Here is a 22,138-nt window from a genome sequence, read left to right as displayed (position 1 = left end):
AATGGTTAGTGAAAGCAGTAACACACCAGCATCTGAAGCAATTGCAACAGCAACACATTGCAGAAGTGAAAGGGTGTATACAGGCTGAATAATTATTTTTAGTGATTCACTGTGATTTTGCTGAGAACTTGTCTGTAATTCTCCCACGAGATGTACACGGGAGTCATTGGAGTAATGACCAGGTTTCAATTTTTACGGGAGTGGCATATTTTCAAAACAAGACACAAGGGTCGCAGTTATAAGTGATGACACAAGACATGACTCAGCACGTGCTTCACTAGCAATGAACAAAATTCTTCAACTGCAAGCAGGGGCAAAGAAGATCATCATTATTTCTGATGGTGGTCCTCATCACTTTTTAAAAATCGCTACCAGCTGTTTGAATTGAGTAAGTCACTTGTGCCAAGTGACAGTGCTATTAGTCATGGCAAGGGGCCTTGTGATGGTGCAGGCGGCCTGCTGAAGCACCATGCTACAAAACATAATCTTTCCAGACCAAATACAGCTGTGATTCAGAATGCTGAGGACTTTACAAGAGTCGTGAAATTTTACACATAAACAGCCCTCATTCTTTTGTCCAAAGAGGAAACTGAAGAATTCTGTGAGTAGAAATCAGAATGGTACAAACGAACTACTCCTGGAATTCAGAAGACACATTTTTGGAGTCAAAGTGATGGGCAAACTCATATTGAATGCACTTTAAAGAGCAAGAAAGAAGAAATTTTGTTCATTCGGCCAACACCTCAGAAACAGCAGGATAATATTCACATTCACAACCTGAGAAGGGGGATGTTTGTGGGGCGTGTGTATGACTGTGACTGCTGGATTGCAGGGATTATAGACACCAGTTATGACAGCTGAAGACCAGCGACAACACCATCAGTGCTCACTTCCTGTTCACAATGTCTTGAAAATTGTAAGTGCTCCAGTTCCTACTGGTTCAACAGGAAGGCATCACTATTTCATAGGAAGATATTGAAGCAGTGGAACACATTTTTAGATCACTTCCTGGCTAATTTCAGTACAAAACAGAGGGCAAAGAAGTTGTATAAATTGAAACCTTTAAGTTTTGGACCTTTCACATACATTTTGGAACCATTTAAAATGCTTGAAAAATGAGTCTCTCGCTCATCTTTCAAAACTGAAATTATGTTAAATATGGCTATGTTTTGACTTTTATGAGCCTGTTATGTGAAAATTTGGCAACAAAACAGGTTTTCTGTGTGTCAAAAATTTCAATTGTCTATAAAACCCATTCAACCTAAAAGTGGAAGCCTGTTCAACCTAAAAGTGGAGGCTCTCCTTTTCAGGAAATGTAGAACAATATGGTACTAATCAAAAGAAAAAAAAAAACAATGAAAATTTTATGGATTGGCATTTTTGAAATTTTTTTCCATAAATTATAAAAAAAGTTCAGATTGCTATAGTAAATGAACTTTGACAGGTAAGTCCAAATGGAGGATTTATTGTAATCATAAGGCAATTAAATCTTTCAAATAATAAAAAAACCAACAAAATATCTAGAACTGTTCAAGAGATACAGCATTTTAAATTTTTTTCCAAAATCTGCATCTTCAAAGTGGAGTGCACAGTGTCATCTATGGAGGGCTGTATCTTAGAGCAGTAATTTTTTTTGGAGAAAAAAAAGAAAGAAAGAAACATGTTCCTTACTTAGTCCTTCATTTTAACATATATTTAACATAAATTCAATAACAGATGAGACTATGAAAGTAAGATTTTTTCCTAGCCTGCTTGAATTGATATGGACTGTGTTTTCAATTTCTCAGTTATAAAGTAAACATATGCAAAAAAAAAAAAACTCAAAATATTTAAAAATGGTCAAGCAACCCTCATTGGATCACATCAGTTGTCCAGACTGAACCAAGTACCTATACAGTACCACACTTAAAGGAAAAAAATTTCCAAACCAAATTTCTGGCAAAATTTGTAGAACAGGCAGCTGTAACTCACACCTAATGATTTTCTACAAAATGCATTATGCACGACACTTGTGTACAAATTTTTATAAATCCATGATAATATATCTTCACTGATGCAGATAGCTACACACAAACTAGAGAGAATGGTTGTCAGAGTATAATACAGTCAATAATTGTAAAATGCACAAATGTGTCTCACAACTGATCACATTGCACAAAGAACACTTTGTATTTGCTCCACATACAATAAGTCACTGACTGCCTTATTGACATGTATCTCCTGCTCTGAGGTCATTCTGTCCAACTCCTCAACCCAAGCTGCAGCCAGATGCTTTCAGTTTCAAGCTGTTGCTGACAGGTTGAAGTTAAAATCTCCTCTTGAGCTAACACCTCCTTCTTTGCCAGGAGTTAATACAAAATCCACAGTCTCATTTTAACTGACCTGCAACAAAGTTTATTAGCACATAGAATCAAGCTAAACTGAATGCCTAAACAGCTTCTCTTGTATGTTACAACTGCCAAGTTCACCATAAATATGGAATGAAATTGCAGAAGAGTTTGAGGTACAATATATTGGTGCTATAGATGGGAAACACGTTGCCATCAAGAATCCACTTGGGTGTGCGGACACATAATTATTCAGAATATAAACAGAAATACACTCAGTTATTAGTCTAATAATGACAAAGTTTATTGCGAAGATAAACCTTGTTAGTATTGCTTCAAAGACCTGATAAACTGACGTGTATTATCATTAACTTATGTGCATTTCACGTGAATATAATGAATCAACTAAACAAAATACTTCCGCAGCTGGGTTATTCTTTTCGTTCATCTACGGACTCCTGTGTGCTGACCCAACGAACACCTTTATCGAGAAGAAAACTCATTTCCTCGAAATACCTGAAGTACGTTCTAATACTTTGTACAGCCCTTCATCATTTTCCTACAATCTTTTATTCATTTCACCACTTTTCGAAAATTTCTCATTAAAGAATTAAATTTCTTTTAAAGGCATCTTTCTTCGTGACTGTAGGATACTGTTGCAACTATTTCTTGATTATAACCTCGAAGCAATCATAATTTAAGTTTCTGTTTCGGTAATTATCCGCCTTCACGTAACATAGTTATGGCTTTAATCTACAGAGCTCAATGCACTTTTAGCCCGTTCTCCTTCTAATGTACCCATTTTCGTCTTCCCACACTTTGCGCCGATGACAACAATTACAACCAGTGAGTGCAAATACGCAAAGAGACTTCAACAGGCGAGAGACTGTCAAAGATATTGTCAATAATACTCACAGACGCCAGAATATTTCCGGACGGGGCCATCTATTTCAAAAGTTCCAAATGTTCTCAATATTACTGTGCAACCTCTCAATCTCACCCCTATACGTTCAATATCATTCCGTATCGGGAAATAAGGTGCAACATTATTGACCATCTATGAAGCGCAGTATTTGAAACTTTGAACACTCGGCGATGATTTGTTTTAACTATAGTCTTTGCAGAGAGGTATATAATCGTACACACACTTTACAGATTGCTTGGGCGAAATTAACTAATAGCCACACCTTGAAACAAAGTGATTTCAAAAATAAAAAACAACATACACAGAAAAATGAGTCCCTTTAAGAAATTCACAGCGGCTATGGACCCATGGACGCAAAAGAACATTGACAAAAGCAGTGGGAAAGCGTATTTAAGTCTGCAGTTTATAAATATAACGTTTATTGGAAGTTTAGAATGGAAAATTACGTTTCTGAGTTCTGTTATGACTAAACAATATACACGGTTACCTACATAGTGTTTGTGTTTGCTCAACGTTATCATTATAACGGCGATGATACGTCCTTGGACTTTGCAGTAGCTCCTTCTGATAAGATATCAGTTTCCATCAGGTCATTTGCATATGAGTTAGAATCATGAATCTTATGAACAAATGTAGTACAAGTTTGAAATTATTAGAAAGAAATTCAACATTTTTTCGCCTGTATTATAAAAAGTCAACTGATAATGATCAGTTGTCAGTGCAGAAATCCAGACATCCACTTAGCCAGACATCAGGGACATTAAATGCAGACTTAAGAAGCATACAAAATCTTATTCCCTTTGTACCTAAACAGCCATACGCAAAGAAGCACTTTAGTGATCAATGTGATGTTGTTGTCATTGGTGGTGGCGCTGTTGGTTCCTCTGTAGCCTTCTGGCTAAAGACTAGGGTGCGGAATGGTGTCAGAGTTATTGTCATTGAGAAAGACCCTTCGGTATGTATCTACATTTTATTTATAAGTTTAGTCAATTTATTATGTTTATTATAGTTACTGGTAATCAAGTAATGTGATATGTGATTGCAACAGTACGCGAAAGCCTCTACACCGCTTTCCTGTGGCGGTATCAGACAACAGTTCAGCTTGCCTGAAAACATACAGATGTCAATGTTTGGAGCAGAATTTCTTCGAAACCTAAAGAGCTATCTTCATGTAGAGGGAGAGAACACACCAGATGTATCTTTTATGCCACATGGGTATCTTTTTCTAGCAACTGATAGATCTGCCCAGCAACTGGAGGAAAATGCACGCCTTCAACAGTAAGTTGGAATCTATTTATGTATTTAGTCAATCATTCATCCAGTGGCCATATAACAATAGTATAGGATTTATCATCATATACAATGAAAATAGATACTGTAGCTCAAAATGTTCATACACATATATGAAAATGCTGGAGTAATGACCCCAGCATTTGCCTGAAATGATTTAGGAAAACATAAATCAAGATGATGAGAGAGACTAAACTACATCCTCCCAAAAATGAGGTCAATGCCCCAACAACTCCACTGTCTCATTCGGTTGATACCAACTGTACAATGTTTCGATCAGACGCAGTTTGCAGCAGAGAAAGTATAAAATATAGCTGATCACTACACACCCTACACATTGATACTCCTGGACCATGAACATACTATTATGCCTCTTGGACTCCCTCCTGTCTCAAAGTTGATCCAGTGTGGACACTGGATAGTGGCCAATCAAATATTTAACACGCAAACTCGCAAAACAGCCATGCAATTTGAGAAGTTATTTTATTTTATCTTCACAACCAGTTTCGGCAATTCAATGTGCCATCTTCTGGCCCCATGTGCACCTCAGGTACAGACACTCAAATGTCTAGATATTGGCATACTGGAGAGTTTCCAGATGTTGTGAATTCGCTTCCTCCGAAGACTTGACTGCAGCTCCAGTATGTTCAGGAAACTCGACTCCCAGCCTATAAACACGAATATATGTCTCATGCACGTCTTCAAGACCTCCCTTCAGTCCATCTCAGAAACTGAACGAAGAGCCTCGCATGATGCGTAAGCCGTTGAGCTTGCTGTGTTGCAACCACTAAAGCTTGTGATATGCCTCTGTCATGTTGCAGTGGATAAAGCTAATCACCTGGATTTGCTTTTATTACTTGCACGATCGTGCAGCTAAGTGTAGCGCTACGAAACGACGTAAATAGGTCTCTTTTATTTTCGATAGATAGTATAATTTGAATGCTTATATTCGTCAATATTTATTTGTCTGTAGAGTCTTCAGCTACATCAAATGAGAACTGCGCGATTACTCGTAACATTACGTTTTCTAACTCGTAGCGATTAAAGCTATGGCACGGATTAATTGATCAGTGTATTTCACTATCAAAAAAACTATAGCACTGAAAAATATTTATTACAACTTGAATAAACCTTAAATATATTAATCTTTCGTTTTCTTTGTAGTCTGAAGATCTAGACTTTCTGTCTTATTGTATTTCACAAGGAGTTCTGTCTTATTGTATTTCACAAGGAGTTATTGAATAATGTAAATATTTCTTGTCCAAATGTATTTAAGCTTATTTGTATCTCTGAGATCGATTTTATTTCAAGCAATGCTCGATATCGAAAATGCATAAAAAACATGGAGATCGATTTTATTTCAAGCAAGTAGCAATGCTGAATATCAAAAATGCTTAAAACAACATGCTGATATTTCATGAAATGCTTCGCATATAGTACAGTAGACACCAGTTCATTTTAAAATGCATCTAACTTTTTTTTAGTGTTCAGAAGCTCTTGACAATGCCACCAATAAGATCTCCATGGGGCTGGCCGTCAGCTATTTGGTCACAGTGAACATGCAAGACTGCGTCGTCTTCATCTCGTGCTCTCCACGTGAACAGAAAAAAAAAACACGCAAATTTCTTTTAATGTCTTATCAAATATATAATGATGTACATTCAAAATAAACTGATCGTTATTTACCTGACGTCTCTTTGAGGGGAAACAACTTCTGCGTCACAAAGAATATTGGGGAATATTCTGAAACACTCCAAGCACGGGGAAATGATGAAATGAAACATTACTCTCGTGCGCTATATGTCTTAGCACATGAGTTTCGTATAAAAGCTTACAATTTGATCTCAAGTTATTATGTGTCAGGGAGTTATCCTCCTCCGTTGTTAACCATTACCGTAAGACTTATAAGTAATTGTATGTTTTGTTGACCCTGTACAGAAGTTCTGTACGTAGATACACCTGATATGCTTTAAGTCTGTATTATAAGATGAAATGAGACAACATGAATTAATGTTATGATTATGAACACTGTATGTATTACAAATACAATTGGCCTGGACATACAACACAGCTGCAGATAAATTGCTACTTACACAGAATTATACCTAGTGTTTTTTTAAACAACAAGAAAAAAATGCATGGTTAATCTTAATAAGTACACGAAAAAGCGAAATGATGTTTACCATTCTTACCGCATTGTGTAATCGGAGTTTAGATCATCCCTTCTTGCCCAAAAGACTCAAATATATGTTACTACATCATACTCTGCTTATGAATTTACAACAGTTAATCTAGTTTATAAAGGTTATTGTTTTTCTGGGTATTTGTGTTTACAACTGCAGCTTTTTGTATGAGACACAAATTTAAAAAGTAGAAGATATTTACAATATATACAGCATCATGATGAAAATGTGTTGCATAATATTCTAGTTCTTAATGCTAAGAAAAATTTATTTATACTGTACGACATTTACTGATGAGACTGTTGTGTAGACTGAATTTTGCAGTCTGTTTTTACTGTTTCACATTTAACACAGTCTATATAGATTTTCCACTACCACTATTTGTAACAATTATACACATTTAGATATTCAGTTACACTAGAATAACACTTCTGCAGTAGGTACATTTGAATAGCTGCTTTAAATTTTGAGAAATTTTGATTTCATGGAGTAGTTTGCTGTGAAGCTTGTTTTCTGCTTTTTAAATCTAAGCCTATAGTATGCATTACTTATGAAGTATGTTTTAGATGCTGCTTGAACAGATGTGTTTTAGCAATCATTTTCATCTCCTTGGGAAATTTATTATACAGTTTTATGCCCGGACAGGAAAATGTTCCTTTGAGGTTTTTTTTCTGTAAATGTGAGTTCAAGCTAGCTTTTGTTCGATGATTATCTATAGAAATAGGTTATCTACAGAATTATGTAGTAATCTTTTCCCTGATATGCACAGCAGATTGGTAGATATACGGTATTCACTTGATGTGGTAAGAATATCCAGTTTGTTAAATAATTCTTTACAGTGAGCCCAACTACTACATCTAGTTATTATTCTTACCTCCTCTGTTACCTACTTTGGTAACTTGGACCATGTTTTGTGTCTGTGATCGCCAGAAAATAATCACACAGCTAAGAATTGAATGTATGTAGGAACAGTATGTTACCGCAAGACACTGGCTTTTACAAACTGATGATTGATTGATTCATATATTTATTCACATGTAGAAAAATACAAACTGCATGGGTGTGCAGTTGATGGTACAATGTTTCTCATTAAATATACATACATGTATTCTTACAAATTTTACAGTTCTTATAATTAGTCTTACAATATTCATAATTATACCATATAGTGTTGCTTAATACGTGGCGTATTCATGGGTATAAATGGCTATCTGTGATTTTCTAAATATTCATGTACAGTGTTATAGGTTCTACTTAATAAATAAGATTTTAACCCTTGGCTGTAGGTATGAACTTCATTTACAACTTTAGTTTCCTGTGGCTGTCTGTTGCTTAGTATTAGGAGTATGTGCTTAGAGCAGGAGACCTGGCTTTGAATCCTGGCCTTGGTATAACTTTTCATTCATCGCTTCCAGCTGCATATATACATCACAGATGTTTGAGACTTGGAAATATCTCTGGAATCATATAGTTTCATCTGATTCAAGCACCTAGGCCTGGGTTTCAGGCAGGATCCCCCATTTTGTTTGACACTGAAGTGCTATTCCAATACAGTCGGAGGGCCTCTGCAGTGCTGTTCGAATTTAGGGGGAATACCAAGTGGGCTTGAGGCATCCATGAGAATTTGGATTAAAGAGCGAAGTGTGCTAAAATAGTCCGTGCAGTTGTGCTGAACCATTGTACCAGAGTGGCATTGTTGTTAGTGCATCTGCCTAGTGAGCAGGAGACCCGAATCTGAATCCCAGCCTTAGTACAAATTTCCATTCATTACTTCAGTCTGCATATATTTCTTCCTCTCGGTTGCTGGATAGAGTACCATTCAGCTTGGCAGCTGGTCCTGGGTGGATAAGACATTTGTGTGTGGAAATTTCTGTTCTAATTTCTTGACACTGTTGTTGAAGAAAACGTTCACAAAGTTTGTTGTTTCTTTCAGGCAGCTTATTTGACAATCTTTATTTTTAATTTGTGGATTCAAATGTTTTTGCCCAATGTTTGTTGTCTCAAGTTTGGTAGCATTCCAGGCTGATTTGCTATTTTTTTCCTGCCTGAAATATTATTTTATAGTTTGTAAATTTTTTAGCAGCTAACAGTACCTCTCTGTAAATTTTGGTATAGTTTTTACAAAACTGCAAAAAGGCTGGGTCAGTCTGTCTATTTTTGATGGAAGAGAGATACCTAAGAGTTTCAGAGGATTTTTTATGCCTCTGGTTGCCAATATTTTCCTTTCTGCAAGGGAATTCAATGTGTTTTTTGTTCACATTCGTTTCAGCATATACTTCCTCCCACCTTTCAAACTGGAACTCAGATGAAAATCAATGTATATCTGACTTTGACAAGATCCTTTCATATACTTCTAATTTGGGAGGCTTGTTGCTTATTTGTGCTATACTTGGACAGTAGTACTGATAAAGCAATGTATCCAGATAGCATACAACATTTATTATTTAAGAGCAAGGAAAAACTAACTACTGCAAACCCAAAGAGTAAACATGTCTCACTGAACATAAATACTTCCAACACTTTGTGCTGTCATTACAATCATCACTGTAATGCCTGATCACTGCATCACTCCTCCACTAGTGTCATCAGTATCTGGTATTGAAGTGAACGTGACACCCCGGGATGGTTGCCAATAGCTAAGGATGTAGCATTCTGAGTAAACTGAGTGTCTGTGTTGCCTATGCCAGTCTGTGAGCTGCAAATTGCTGGCTTCAGGTGAGGTGCTGGGAGAACCCATAATGTTGATCTTGAACATCTTTTCATCCCTGTTGAGTACTGTGTAAGGTCCATCATAAGGTGTTGGTGTGGTTTGTGTACGACATCATGCTGATTAAAAACTTGGACCCATGTTACTAGTCCCTTGAAAATAAAAATATGATGACTGAATTGAGCCCACAGTGCAACAGGGCAGAGTTGCCTGATTTGTACCCATAGCTTAGAGATGGAAATCCTGTGCATCAGCACAGTCATTAAGTGTATTCTTGAGGAATTCGCTTACTAGTAGTACTGTATGTCTGTATACAAGATCAGCTGCTGTAGCCTTTTTGAGGTCTTCATTAATGGATGCAAGGAGGTCCAGAAGCATAATGGCTAACACATCTGTCCAGTGAAACGAGTAATGACATTTTAATGCTCCCTTCAGTTGTTTGTGCAGTCATGCCACAAGTCTATTAATTGCAGTGTGGTAAGCTGTAGTGCAGATGTGCTTAGTGCCTAACAGAGTCATGAACGGCTGAAACAAATTTCACTCAGATTGGCAGCCTTGGCCTGTGGTAGCATAAAGAGGCACACTGAAACAGGCAATCCATCCTCGAAAGAATGTGGTTGCCACTGTTTCAGCAGTTATATTATTCATAGGGAAGGCTTCTAGCCAATGAAAAGAGTGATCGATGGCCTTGTGAGAGTAATTGAAAATTCAGATGGTGTTATTGGTCTGATAATGTCTAAATGGACATGCTTGAATTGTTGATTAGGTGAATAAACATGGTGGTTTGACATGTCGAGTGATTTTTATTTCTCTGGCAAGCAATGCACTGTTGTAGAGACTGCTTTCAATCCTTGTTCACATTCGGCTATACAAAAGTACACTTCACTAGATTCACTGTGCCATGGACCCCCCAGAGGTGCCAAGTTTTGCAGTGATATCATGGCTTCATGTCAAAACTGTAGGGAACAAACAGTCACGTCTTTACCACTGAAACATTGCAATACACCTGTATGTTTGCTGACGTTACTGGGAGGCACTGAAAGTGCAGACTGTTTGGTTGCTCCAGTTGTGTGCCTAGCTCTGGATAAAGGTGTGAGTGCACAAGAGCTTCACAGTCAATTGTGGTGGTAAGCATTTTGATGTGAGACAGAGTGTCCAGTGTGTAGCATATTGATCGTATTTGGTCAAAAAGTATGCCAGAACAGAAGTGAGTTGCAACAGAGCCAGTCACACGCAGGCAAGAGTTTTATGCATTGTGAAGCAAAATACGGCTGACAGGTGTTGTGAAGCAGAGACATCTGGGTGCAGTATACCAACAGCCAATTCTGCTATATACTAGCGGAACCTCTCCTCAGTTGCCACCATGGAAGTTTTATAGTATGTGCTCAAGCCCTAATGTAGTCTGGCACGTGGAAGTACTCAGCCATTCGTGTACTAAAATATGTGCTCAAGCCCTAATGTAGTCTGGCATGTGGAAGTACTCAGCCATTCGTGTACTAAAATATTCTCACCTCAGTATCACAGACTACACCACAAGCAAGTAACACCTGGAACGACACCCTGGAATGCAGTACAGGGTCCACTGTTTGACCAGGGGACAGGGCAGCCTACCCTGACTCAGAAGAGCTGCCACCAGAGCAGGGAGCCGTCTGCTCACTGAAAGGGGGCCACAGCCATCGCCAGCTTCACAATAAGGCTGTCATCACACTTGCAGCCTGAGACATCACTGACAGCAGGATTCAAGTGATGCCTCACTCAGCCCAGCTCTTTGCACTGTCAGCAATGCCAGTCATCTATTGTTTCAAATCAGAGGCAACTGGATGCCTCCACCAAGCTGTCCCTGATGTACTATGGTTGAGGACCAGAATAAAGAACTTAATTGAACAAATCCACTGTCGTCCTGACATCTCATTTCAGTCTCAATGGGTGACAATCAACAGCCCACCTAACACTGTTGACATCACCTTCGTAGAGCAACATCTGAACGTACAGGCTACAGTACGGTGAGACCAAAAAATTTTGATGGTATTTTGGTCATGAAGAAAAGATGTGACAGTCATTCATTTTGTAAAGTAGATTTTATTGTGTGTAGAGAACCAGTGTATTTGTCTAGGGTCTAGTGTTAGAGGTAATACAAGTCATGATTGGTTAGTGCCTGTTAGAAGTGCACAGTGTAACCTTGAAAACTACTCAGCACCATGAAAAGAATCGCTTCCAGTAAAATATTATCCATGTAATCATTGGGGGCATATGGGTGGGCAATGCTGGGAGTCAGGATGGCTCACGATTATACATAAGAAGTAAGTTAACATATTTTGTTTTCTTGTCTTGTGAATACTAGTTCTCAAAATGAATGTCGTCAAGGACAAAGCATCAATAGAACAAGAGACACAAGGTGCGTCAGAGTCGGAAGCAGTACGGATATTGTTAAAAAAGGTAACACCATTAACAGCAGATAATACAGAACTGCATGGGGGGGGGGGGGGGGGAGGGGGGGGGGGTAGAATCATGATCATCACTAAGGGGTGTATATTTCTGAGTCACAAGTTTAATTGCTCCTTTTTCTGGTAAGGCAACTGGGGATGTGCTGGCCTTTATGGGAGACCTTGGAAATGTGGCTCAGAGGGAAGGTTGGTATCATAAGGAATTATTGAGTGTTGCAAAATTGAGACCAACAGGGAAAGCTAAAACTAATGTAGGGTATACAGAAGCTCTTAAGGGAGTGACAACATTGGAAGAAGTTTGAAAAAAAAAAGGGTTAATCCAAAGAGATAGGAAACGAAATAGTGCCAGACACTACAGGGAACAATTAGGGGTAGTAACTAAGAGAAATTTGGAAACTGTGGAACAAGGTGCAGACAGGATAAGGAAAATTAATGGACGTACCTATGAATTAGGACAGGATGCTGCAGTCAATGAAATTATTTTGCAAGAAGCAGAGCAGAGGGTGCTTGATGTTTTTTGTAAGATGGTTGCGTGAGGAAATGTCAAGACATGTGCGGACAGCAGGTCTGATGGATTTCCACACAGCAGTGCAGTTAGCTATAGAGTGTGAGGAGATCAATTTGTTGAGTAGAATGCAGGGTAAACAGATAGTGTTTGCAACTAGTATAAAATGTTTCAGATGTGAACGAACGGAGCATGTAAGGAGGCAATGTCACCAGCCTCACGGTGATCTGAATAAGGTAAGAAGTAGTAATAGTTTTAGAAGTAGAGGACTGGGGAAGAATAATGTGTTATATCCAATGGGAACCCCAGGTCCACGTATGACTGTTCCCAGTAAGATTCAATGCTACAAAATCATATGCAAGGGTGGCCTGTACGATGAGAAGAATAGTAGGAAAAAAGGTTTGCAGATATTATTGGACACAGGTGCACATGTGTCGGTCACCAATGGTGATCTGGTGAAACATAAGCAATGGGACCGACCACGGTACAGATTGTGTGGAGGGGGGTGAAGCAGTCACACTGTTGGGGTCTTTGACATGGATTTTTGCTACACTTTTGCCTGGATACTGTCCAATGTAAACATAGTCTAGAGATTGTGCCACACATGAGTGAGGGGCAGAGGGCTGTGACATGATTCTGGAATTAGATTTCTTATATCAGCATTGTGCCACAATCATTCTTTGGTAACATAGGGCGTGCCAGTGTAACGACGTTGCAAGGGGAACCTGTCACAAAAGATGAACTGATTAAACTGCGAATGACCACACTATGACCCGATCCACGTGACTGTGTACCTAAGGGCACTGGGAAATCACTTTGTGTCAGCGTTGAGTCTAGCTTACCCATAGGAGTTTCATGTGTGTTGGACTGTTAGAAGAGGATGAAGTATTAGATCAGTTGGGCTGCTTAGTTAAAAGAGGTATTGAATGCATTCAAGAAATAAAAGGTGAAAAAAAGGTACCTGTTTCTATAGATAATTTTGGCACGGAGGACATAGGGTTAACAAATGGGTTGTTAATCACTAATATTGAAATCCTGGTGGAAGAAGAATGGGACACAAGGGGTGTAAGCCACAGACAATCTCAGAAACCATTGAAAAAAGAAGCAGAAAAAGTGAAGCAGCTAGGGGGAGCAATAGGGAATGAACGGAAAAATTACTTTTGTGTATTAAGGATTCATTTTTCCCAAAAGGGCCATAACCAGCTATGCATATACACAGGACTGCGTACCAATGGGAAATGAATCACCAGTCTACCACAAACCATATGGAATACCTAGGTACTTGCAGCCAATTTTGGAGGAATTCGTTGATCAACAGCTGAAAGATGGAATAATTGAAGAAAATCATAATGTGTGTGTGTGGAGGGGGGGGGGGGGGGAGGCAGGAATAGTTATAGAAATTGCACCACAGGATCAACACAACATTTTCAGTGCTCTGGGACACTACCAATTCAGAAGAATGCCATTTGGATTTAAAAAAAAATGCATCTGCAATATTTCAGAGATTGTTAAGCAGAGTGCTAAGAGGTTTAAAATCACAACAATGGTTATTTTATCTCGATGACATAATCATCTAGGGGAGTGATATGGAACAGCATATGCAGCTATTAAGGGAAGTATTTCTAAGGCTAAAAGCAGTGAAGTTAACATTGAGCCCAGAAAAGTGTAATTTTGTGATAGAAGAGAGAGAATTCCTAGGTCATATCATAAGTAGAGATGGGGTTAAGGCTGACCCAAGATTAATTAGAGCTCTACTGAAATTTCCTTTACCAGAATCTGCAAAGGAGTTGCATTCATTCTTAGGAGTCACGAACTACTACCACCAGTTTGTAAAAGGATTTGTGGCTATTGCCAGACCATTGACACAATTGTTAGAAAAGGGTACGAAATGTGTGTGGTCAGAAGAGTGCCAGCATGCTTTTGAGAAGCTGAAAGAAGCTTTAACATTGAGTCTGATATTGGAATTTCTGGATTTTAATAGAGAATTTGTTTTATCATGTGTTGAATCAAACCAAGCACTTGGTTGTGTGTTGTCACAAGAGAGAGAAGGTGTAGAACATCAGATAGCTTTCGGTTTGCCAGGAACAAGGCTGCTGAAGCTGTTGCCAAGGCTGCAGTACTTGCACTTCAGTCCTCTAGTTCCTATATTCCCTCCGATGATCTCTGTGTTGTCATCTGTCAGGAGGTGGTGTCCCTTTGGCACCGCCAATGATCCATCCTTGATGGGAATAAGCTCCGCCTTATTAAGCCTCTCCCAGCAGCTTGGATGACCTCCTCTCGGCTCTCCCACTGGGAGGAGGTCATTTTAACTAGGCTGTGCATTGGGCACTGCCTTTTTAGCCATCATCATTTGATAATTGGCACTACTCCACCACTTTGTACACATTGCACACAAGTTTTAACTGTCTGCCACTTCCTGATGGGATGCCCATTTTTTAACGGTTTACATTCCCGCTTGGGTTTTCTGTCTGAATTATTGGCCATTTTAGCAAATGACACATGAGCTGTCGATGCCGTCTTCTACTTTTTATTGACCAAAGCAGTATGGCAAAGTTGATTTAATTTCTATTTTTGGACCTCCCTTTCTGTATGGTGTCCTTTTTAGCTGTTTTTCCACATCTCTGTTTCTAGCTGTCTTCTCTTATGACAGTTGGGACTGACGTATAGTCATTTTTAAACTTTTCTCTGTCTTCATGTTCTATAGTTTTGACATGGGTGCATTTGACCCCAAATGTTTTTGCACCCTAAAGCAAAACAAAACAAACAATCAGATAGTTTATGCATCAAGACATCTAAATTCTGTGGAAAGAAAGTATTCCACAACTGTAAAAGAGATGTTAGCCTTATTTATGGAATCACATATTTCAGATGTTATCTGTACAGTAAAAAGTTTAGAGTAATAACAGACCATGGAATATTAAAATGGTTGTTGGGGTTGAAGGATCCTTCTAGTAGGTTGACACGATGGGCAGCAAGACTGAGTGAATGACTTTGAAGTCAAGAATAAACTTGGGAAGAAATATGGAAATGTGTATGGTTTAAGTAGAAAAGTTGCAGTATTACATATTCATCTACATCTACACAGATACTCTGCAACTCACACTTAAGTTCCTGGCAGAGGGTTCATCGAACCATCTTCACAATAATTCTCTATTATTCAAATCTCGTACAGTGTATGGAAAAAAATCAACACCTATATCTTTTCTCTTGAGCTCTGATTTCCCTTATTTTGTTATGACGATCATTTCTCCCTCTGTAGGTTGGCGTCAACAAAATATTTTTGCATTTGGAGGAGAAAGTTGGCGATAGAAATTTCATTGAGAAGATTCCTCTGCCGCAACAAATGCCTTTGTTTTAATGTTATCCACCCCAAATCCTGTATAATTTCCATGACACTCTCTCCCCTTCTTCGAGATAATACAAAATGTGCTACTCTTCTTTCTAGACATACTCTGTTAATCCTATCTGGTAGGAATCCCAGACTGCACAGCAGTACTCCAAAAGAGGATGGACAAGCATAGTGTAGCCAGTCTCTTTAGTAGATCTGTTACATTTCCTATGTATTTTGCCAATAAAACGAAATTTTGTTTGCGTTCTTGACAACATTTTCTATATATTCTTTCCAATTTAAATTGTTCATAATTGTAATTCCTAGGTATTTAGTTGAATTTACATCCTTTAGATTAGACTGATTGATTGTGTAAGCAAAGTTTAATGGATTCATTTTGAAAATTAATGTGAATTACCTCACACTTTTCATTATTTAAGGTCAGTTGCCAATTTTTGCACTTTTTGGATATCCTTTCTAAATCATTTTGCAATTTGTTTTGATCTCCTGATCAGTTTACTAGATGATAATTGACAGAGTAATCTGCAAACAACCTAAGATGGTTGCTCAGATTGTGGCCTAAATTGTTTATATAGATAAGGAACAGCAGTGGGTCTATAACACTATCTTGGGGAATGGCAGAAATCACTCCTGTTTTACTCGGTGACTATCTGTCAGTTATTATGAACTGTGACCACTCTGACAGTACATCACGGATCCAGTCACATAACTGAGATGATATTCCATAGACATGCAATTTCACTACAAGCTACTTGTAAGGTGCAGTGCCAAAAGCCTCTTGGAAATCTAAAAATATGGAATCAATATGAAATCCCTTGTCACTAGCACAGACAATACATCTTGGATCCAGTCACATAACTGAGATGATATTCCATAAACATGCAATTTCAATACAAGCCACTTGTATGGTGCAGTGCCAAAAGCCTCTCAGAAATCTAGCAATATGGAATCAATATGAAATCCCTTGTCAATAGCACTCAACATTTTATGTGTGTAAAGAGCTTCAAAAAATGGTTCAAATGGCTCTGAGCACTATGGGACTCAACTGCTGTGGTCATAAGTCCCCTAGAACTTAGAACTACTTAAACCTAACTAACCTAAGGACATCACACACATCCACGTCCGAGGCAGGATTCGAACCTGTGACCGTAGCGGTCGTGCGGTTCCAGACTGTAGCGCCTTTAACTGCTCGGCCACTCCGGCCGGCATAAAGAGCTAGTTGTGTTTCACAAGAACAATGTTTTCTAAATCCTTGTTGACTGTGTGTCAACAGACCGTTCTCTTCAAAGTAATTCATAATGTTCGAACACAATATATGTTCCAGAATGCTGCTGAAGATCGACATTAATGATAAGGGCATGTAATTTAGTGAATTATTCCTACTGCCTCTCTTGAATGTTGGTGTGACCAGTGAAACTTTCCAGTAATTGGATATGGACCTTTCGTTGAGTGAGCAGTTGCATATAATTGTTAAGTATGGAGCTATCGAAGCAACATACTCTGAAAGGAACCTAACTGGTATACAGCCTAGTCCAAAACTCTTGCTTTTATTAAGTGATTTAAGTTGCTTCCCTACTCTGAGGATGTCTATTCCTAAGTTACTCATGTATTGGGGGTAAAGAGCATAAGGAATGGCAAACTGCCCAGAGCAGTGTTTTAAGCAGTCGCAGTTTTGTACGCAGGATGCGTTGCTATGCAGAGAAACCAAGTTGGACTGTAGGTAGTGGTACAAGTGAAGTGAAGGAATAGAATGCTACAAGAAACTCATGATCACATATTAGTGGGTCATGGAGGGTGCAGATCTACCAACAGAAGATTTTTGGAAAGTATTGGTGGAGGAATAGGTAGACAGATGTAAACCAGTATGTGTGAAACTGCATACAGTGCACACAGAGAGCATTTTGTGTCGAACAAGTGTACCATTGCAGAGGTTACCTGAATTTCTTGGGACTGATGTTTTAGGTAAATTCAATAAAGCACCTGCAGGGCATAAGTAAGTATTCATAGTCATAGATCGTATTTCAACATGTGTAGAAATGGTCTTGATGCCACACAAGGAGGTAGCAACAGTGGCACAAGCAATTATGAGTGATTGGATACAGAAGTTTGAAGTGCCTGAAGTGATAGTAACAGACCAGGGAACGAACTTTATGTCAGATCTGTTCAAGGAATTGTGTAAGCGATTGAATGTAAAGAAGTTAAGGATATGTCCTCTCCATCAGTAAGCCATTGGAAGAACTTAAAAGAGTGCATAGTAGAGTCAGCAAGATGCTTGGATACTACGCTGACTCACATCGCACCAGTTGGGATGTCTATTTGAAGTACATCATCTCTACCTACAACTCAAAGCAACATACAAATACAGGATTATTGCCATATGAAGTAGTATATGGTCATAAAACGCCATCATTGTTTAACATATTGAAAATGAAGAAAGGGAAGACTTTAGAGCCTGTTAAGGAATTTGCAATAGTGATTAGGAAAATTTGGAATAGGGTACAGAGGGCAAATGCAAATACACGAGCACTGGTGAAACAGAAAGAAGCAGTGGGTCATACAACAAGAATGCTATGACAAGGTTGGTCAGTGGGTGATGCTATCGACTTCATATATGGCGAATGGAAAGACAAAGAAGCTTTTTGCAAAGTTTCAGGGGGTCATGCCAAGTACGAGAGACTACATCACCAGTAAATGTTGAGATTCAATTGCCAACAAGACTGACAATTGTGCTTGTAGGGTGATTGAAACCTTTTCAAAGGAATCTGAAAGTCATTCCAGGTATAGGGGATGGGGATCAGAAAGGGAGGTTGAGGGGAAAGGTATCGGAAGATAAATGAGAGATCGTGAATGAAACAATAATGAGCAATCCGCATGGATAAAGGCCTTGGAAATATGTCATTTAATATTATCTTTAGGTTAGGTATAAATTTTGTGTAATTAGTGTAAGCAGCTGTGGAATAGCAGTAAATTTAAGGGGGAGGAAAGTAATAGGCACTCCTGCTCATAGGTGAGGGGCAGAGAAGGTGAGATGATGCAGTTCGTAGCAGGACTACTGATCTTTGTCAGGGTGGAAGCATTACAGAACGAGTACCTGGAAAGAGGGAGTGCTGTTCACCAAGCGGGAAGACATAGTGATCAGCCCTCATCACTGGGTGATACGGGTGGTGTTAAATGCATGAGAGATGCGTAACAAGGTGAGAAAGATTGGAAGAAGAATTCAACAAATTCCTTCAGGGAATAGAAAGGCATGGGATACTCAAAGGAAGTGTGGGGCTATGTGAGAGAACATATAGAGCACACGAGAAATCAAGGAGTGAGATGACCCAAGTACTGGTGGTAATTCCACATACATGAGGAAGAGGGGTTTGATCAATGCTGGAGGTTGGCTTACGAAAAAAATATTTGACATTGCTGATGAGGAAGACATCTGAAGGGTGAGCAACACTGTATAAGAGATTAAGCAGTGGGCAAAAGAGCACAAAGCTGTGAGTGATTTGCACACTACACAGATTGCAAATTTAGGGAAAGATGTGTTGAATAACACACAACTACTAAAACAGTTGACTGGGGAGATAATGTATGCTAGAGGTGCAGACGGGGTAGTTAATCAGAATATAATGAAACTACAAACTGAAGTAGAAGTCTTAGCTAAGGAAGTAGTAATGACAAAATGGTTGCAATCCATAGAAGATAGTGTTTGGGAAGCATAAGAGAAAGTAACAGAACTACAGAAAGCATTGCAGCAGGCTGTAAGAGGTCAGCTTAGGATAAACTTGTCACCAGAGCAGTATTTAGAGGGTCTGAGGAAAGAACAGAAGGAACTATTTCTGGAGTTGGGGTTAATGTTAGAAACTTACCTTTTTATTTCAGGGTGAGAACTGATGGAGTGAAAGTTTACATTTCTGTTTCTATACCATTGGCAAGGAAACAAGCACACTACAAGTGCTACATAGTTCATACATATCCTGTCAAGTGGAGGATACTGAAGAAATCTGTAAGAATAAAAATGCAGTCACAATTATTAGTTGCAAAAGACAAGGGAAGATATGAAGAAATGGAGGAAGCAAAGTTACAAGAACACCACCAAGGGGGAATCACAATCTGTCTTAATATAACAATAAGAGAGGGGCAGGATCCCTCTTCAGTGAAATTGATAATGGGCCAAAAGGAGATAAGAGAATGTAATAAAGGAGTAATCAAGATGGAACTGTATTGTCATCAGGTTGAGGTGCAATGGTTGTACTCTACCTTTGGCAAGATGGTACTAGGGGCTGGTTGTTTCGAGCAGGAGAAGCTTGCATCAGCAAGGAGGCTAGAATTAAGCAGAAGTGGTTTGTTATTAAATGCAACAACTTGTGAGATAATGGGGCCTACTTTCCATCTGCACACGCACAATTGTAGGTGTAACTCACCTGAATATTTGGCAACCTTGTTTGTGGTGGCCAGAGGAGCCCATGGAAACGCTACCTGCCACGAATCTAACCAGTTTAAATCAAACTCTATGGCTGGAATTAATGCAGTCTAAAAACACACCTCTGAATCAGCAGGAGGGATGAGTCTCCCTGGAAATCTTATTGCAGAAGATAAATTTCTATCAGAAAAATCAGTACTGGAAAGAGACAACATTGACTATTGTCACACCAACCACAGCAGCAGCTTTTATTCTGCTGAACTTAGTCCCTGTTTTGGTACATAGAAGACAAAGCACAAGACTGAGTTCAGACCCAACCATTGTTCAAAGTCCAATGGATTGGATACCCCAGGCACAAAACAGCAGAAGAAGGATGAATGCACAAGGGTAGTATTAAGGATAATTGATTTATTTCAGCTTGTAACTTTGGAATAGAGAGTTAGAAGTTATCGTGCAGGAAGCCTAGTAATGAAATAAGTTGCATGGTATTTGAGTTAAGGAGCAGTGTAAGGGACCCTGTAGAAATGTGTAAGATTAAGTGATCAGGTTAAGAAAACCAGTTGTTAGAATAATTCTTAAGAGGCAAAACTTTGGTCAATCTGAGGGCTGAGTCTTAATGAATAGGAGGGCAATGTTGCATATCGACCATATTCGGTCAAAAAGTATGCCAGAATGGAAGTGAGTTGCAACAGAGCCAGTTGCAGGCAGGCAAGAGTGTTACACATTGCAAAGAAAAAGATGGCTGACAGGCATTGCGAAGCAGAGCCAGCTGGGTGCGGTATAGCAACATCCGACATTGCAATGCGCTAGTGGAAGGACCAAAGTCTTTCTTCACATGCCGCCATGGAAATGTTAGTGCCTTAAGCTCTAAACGAACATAGTCTGGAGCATATAAGTACTCAGCCATTCATGTGCTAAAATATTCTCATCTCAGTATGACAGCCTACACCATGAGCCTGTGACACCCAGGGCAACACCTTGGAGTGCAGTGCGGACCCCGCTGTTCAACGATGGGATGGGGCAGCTTGCCCTGAGTTGCGAGAGCCGCTGCCAGAGCAGGGAGCCTCCTGCTGGCTGGAGAGGGGGCCACAGCCATTGCCAGCTGCACTTCAGCACTGTCATCACAGTTGGAGCTGGAGACATCACTGACACATTCAAGTGATGCTTAGGCATTTATTGTTGCTCTTGTGAGGCAACTGGACATCTCCACCAAGCTGTTCCTGATGTTGTACAGGCGAGAGTTGGAATAAGTAAGGTAACTGAACAAATCCACTGTCGTCCTGACGTCTCGTTTTACTCTCCCATGGGTGACAATCAAAGACCCATCTAACAACTAGAATGCCGGCCGCAGTGGCCGTGCGGTTAAAGGCGCTGCAGTCTGGAACCGCAAGACCGCTACGGTCGCAGGTTCGAATCCTGCCTCGGGCATGGATGTTTGTGATGTCCTTAGGTTAGTTAGGTTTAACTAGTTCTAAGTTCTAGGGGACTAATGACCTCAGCAGTTGAGTCCCATAGTGCTCAGAGCCATTTGAACCATTTGAACAACTAGAATAATCAACAATAACTGTAGATGGATAACATGTACCAGAAATTGGCTGATGTAATCAAAGTAGCACAGCTGTTATGGTGTTACCTTTTGTGACTTCTGACAAATAGCATATGCCAGTGGTTTGCAGTCAGTAATTAAAGTTAACTGCTGCCCTTTGAGCTCATTGTGAAACTTTTTTGTGGTACCATATGTCACGTAAAGCTCGCTGATGTCAACTAACCTTATTGTGCTGATGAAAACTTTTGGCTAAAAGTGAAGTTGCCAACACTACTCTATTTGTTGCTGTAGTGTGGTGCTCATCACTGCTGCTGATGTGTTTACCATCAAACTGAGGGGGGGCTGAGTGACCAAGTGCACTAACATCATGTCTTCAGTGATGTCAGTTCTCACTTCTGTGAAAGCTGCTTCAGTCTCGATGGTGCACAAGAATTCATCATTCAGTTTTAGA

General features: G+C 39.4%; 1 protein-coding gene and 1 long non-coding RNA gene across 2 annotated transcripts in view; one reads left to right on the top strand and one right to left on the bottom strand.

Moving 5' to 3' along the window:
* Positions 1-2,009: 2,009 nt before the first annotated feature.
* On the bottom strand, positions 2,010-3,197 carry LOC124613927. Its single transcript, XR_006979657.1, has 2 exons — positions 3,099-3,197; positions 2,010-2,382 (listed from the first exon to the last, which is right to left on the bottom strand). It is a non-coding gene; the product is annotated as an uncharacterized LOC124613927 (long non-coding RNA).
* Positions 3,198-3,847: 650 nt separating this feature from the next.
* The window catches only part of LOC124613928 (FAD-dependent oxidoreductase domain-containing protein 1-like), a 246,245-nt gene continuing 227,954 nt past the window's right edge, over positions 3,848-22,138 (top strand). Inside the window, exons 1-2 of the mRNA XM_047142680.1 lie at positions 3,848-4,207; positions 4,301-4,530. Of these exons, the coding sequence (XP_046998636.1) occupies positions 3,866-4,207; positions 4,301-4,530 (572 nt within the window). The 5' untranslated portion in view covers positions 3,848-3,865. The remainder of the gene's footprint in view (positions 4,208-4,300; positions 4,531-22,138) is intronic.

The sequence above is a fragment of the Schistocerca americana genome, chromosome 4 (assembly GCF_021461395.2).
Source record: "Schistocerca americana isolate TAMUIC-IGC-003095 chromosome 4, iqSchAmer2.1, whole genome shotgun sequence".
NCBI classification, from domain to species: domain Eukaryota; kingdom Metazoa; phylum Arthropoda; class Insecta; order Orthoptera; family Acrididae; genus Schistocerca; species Schistocerca americana.
This window is presented reverse-complemented; position numbering and strand designations above follow the sequence as displayed.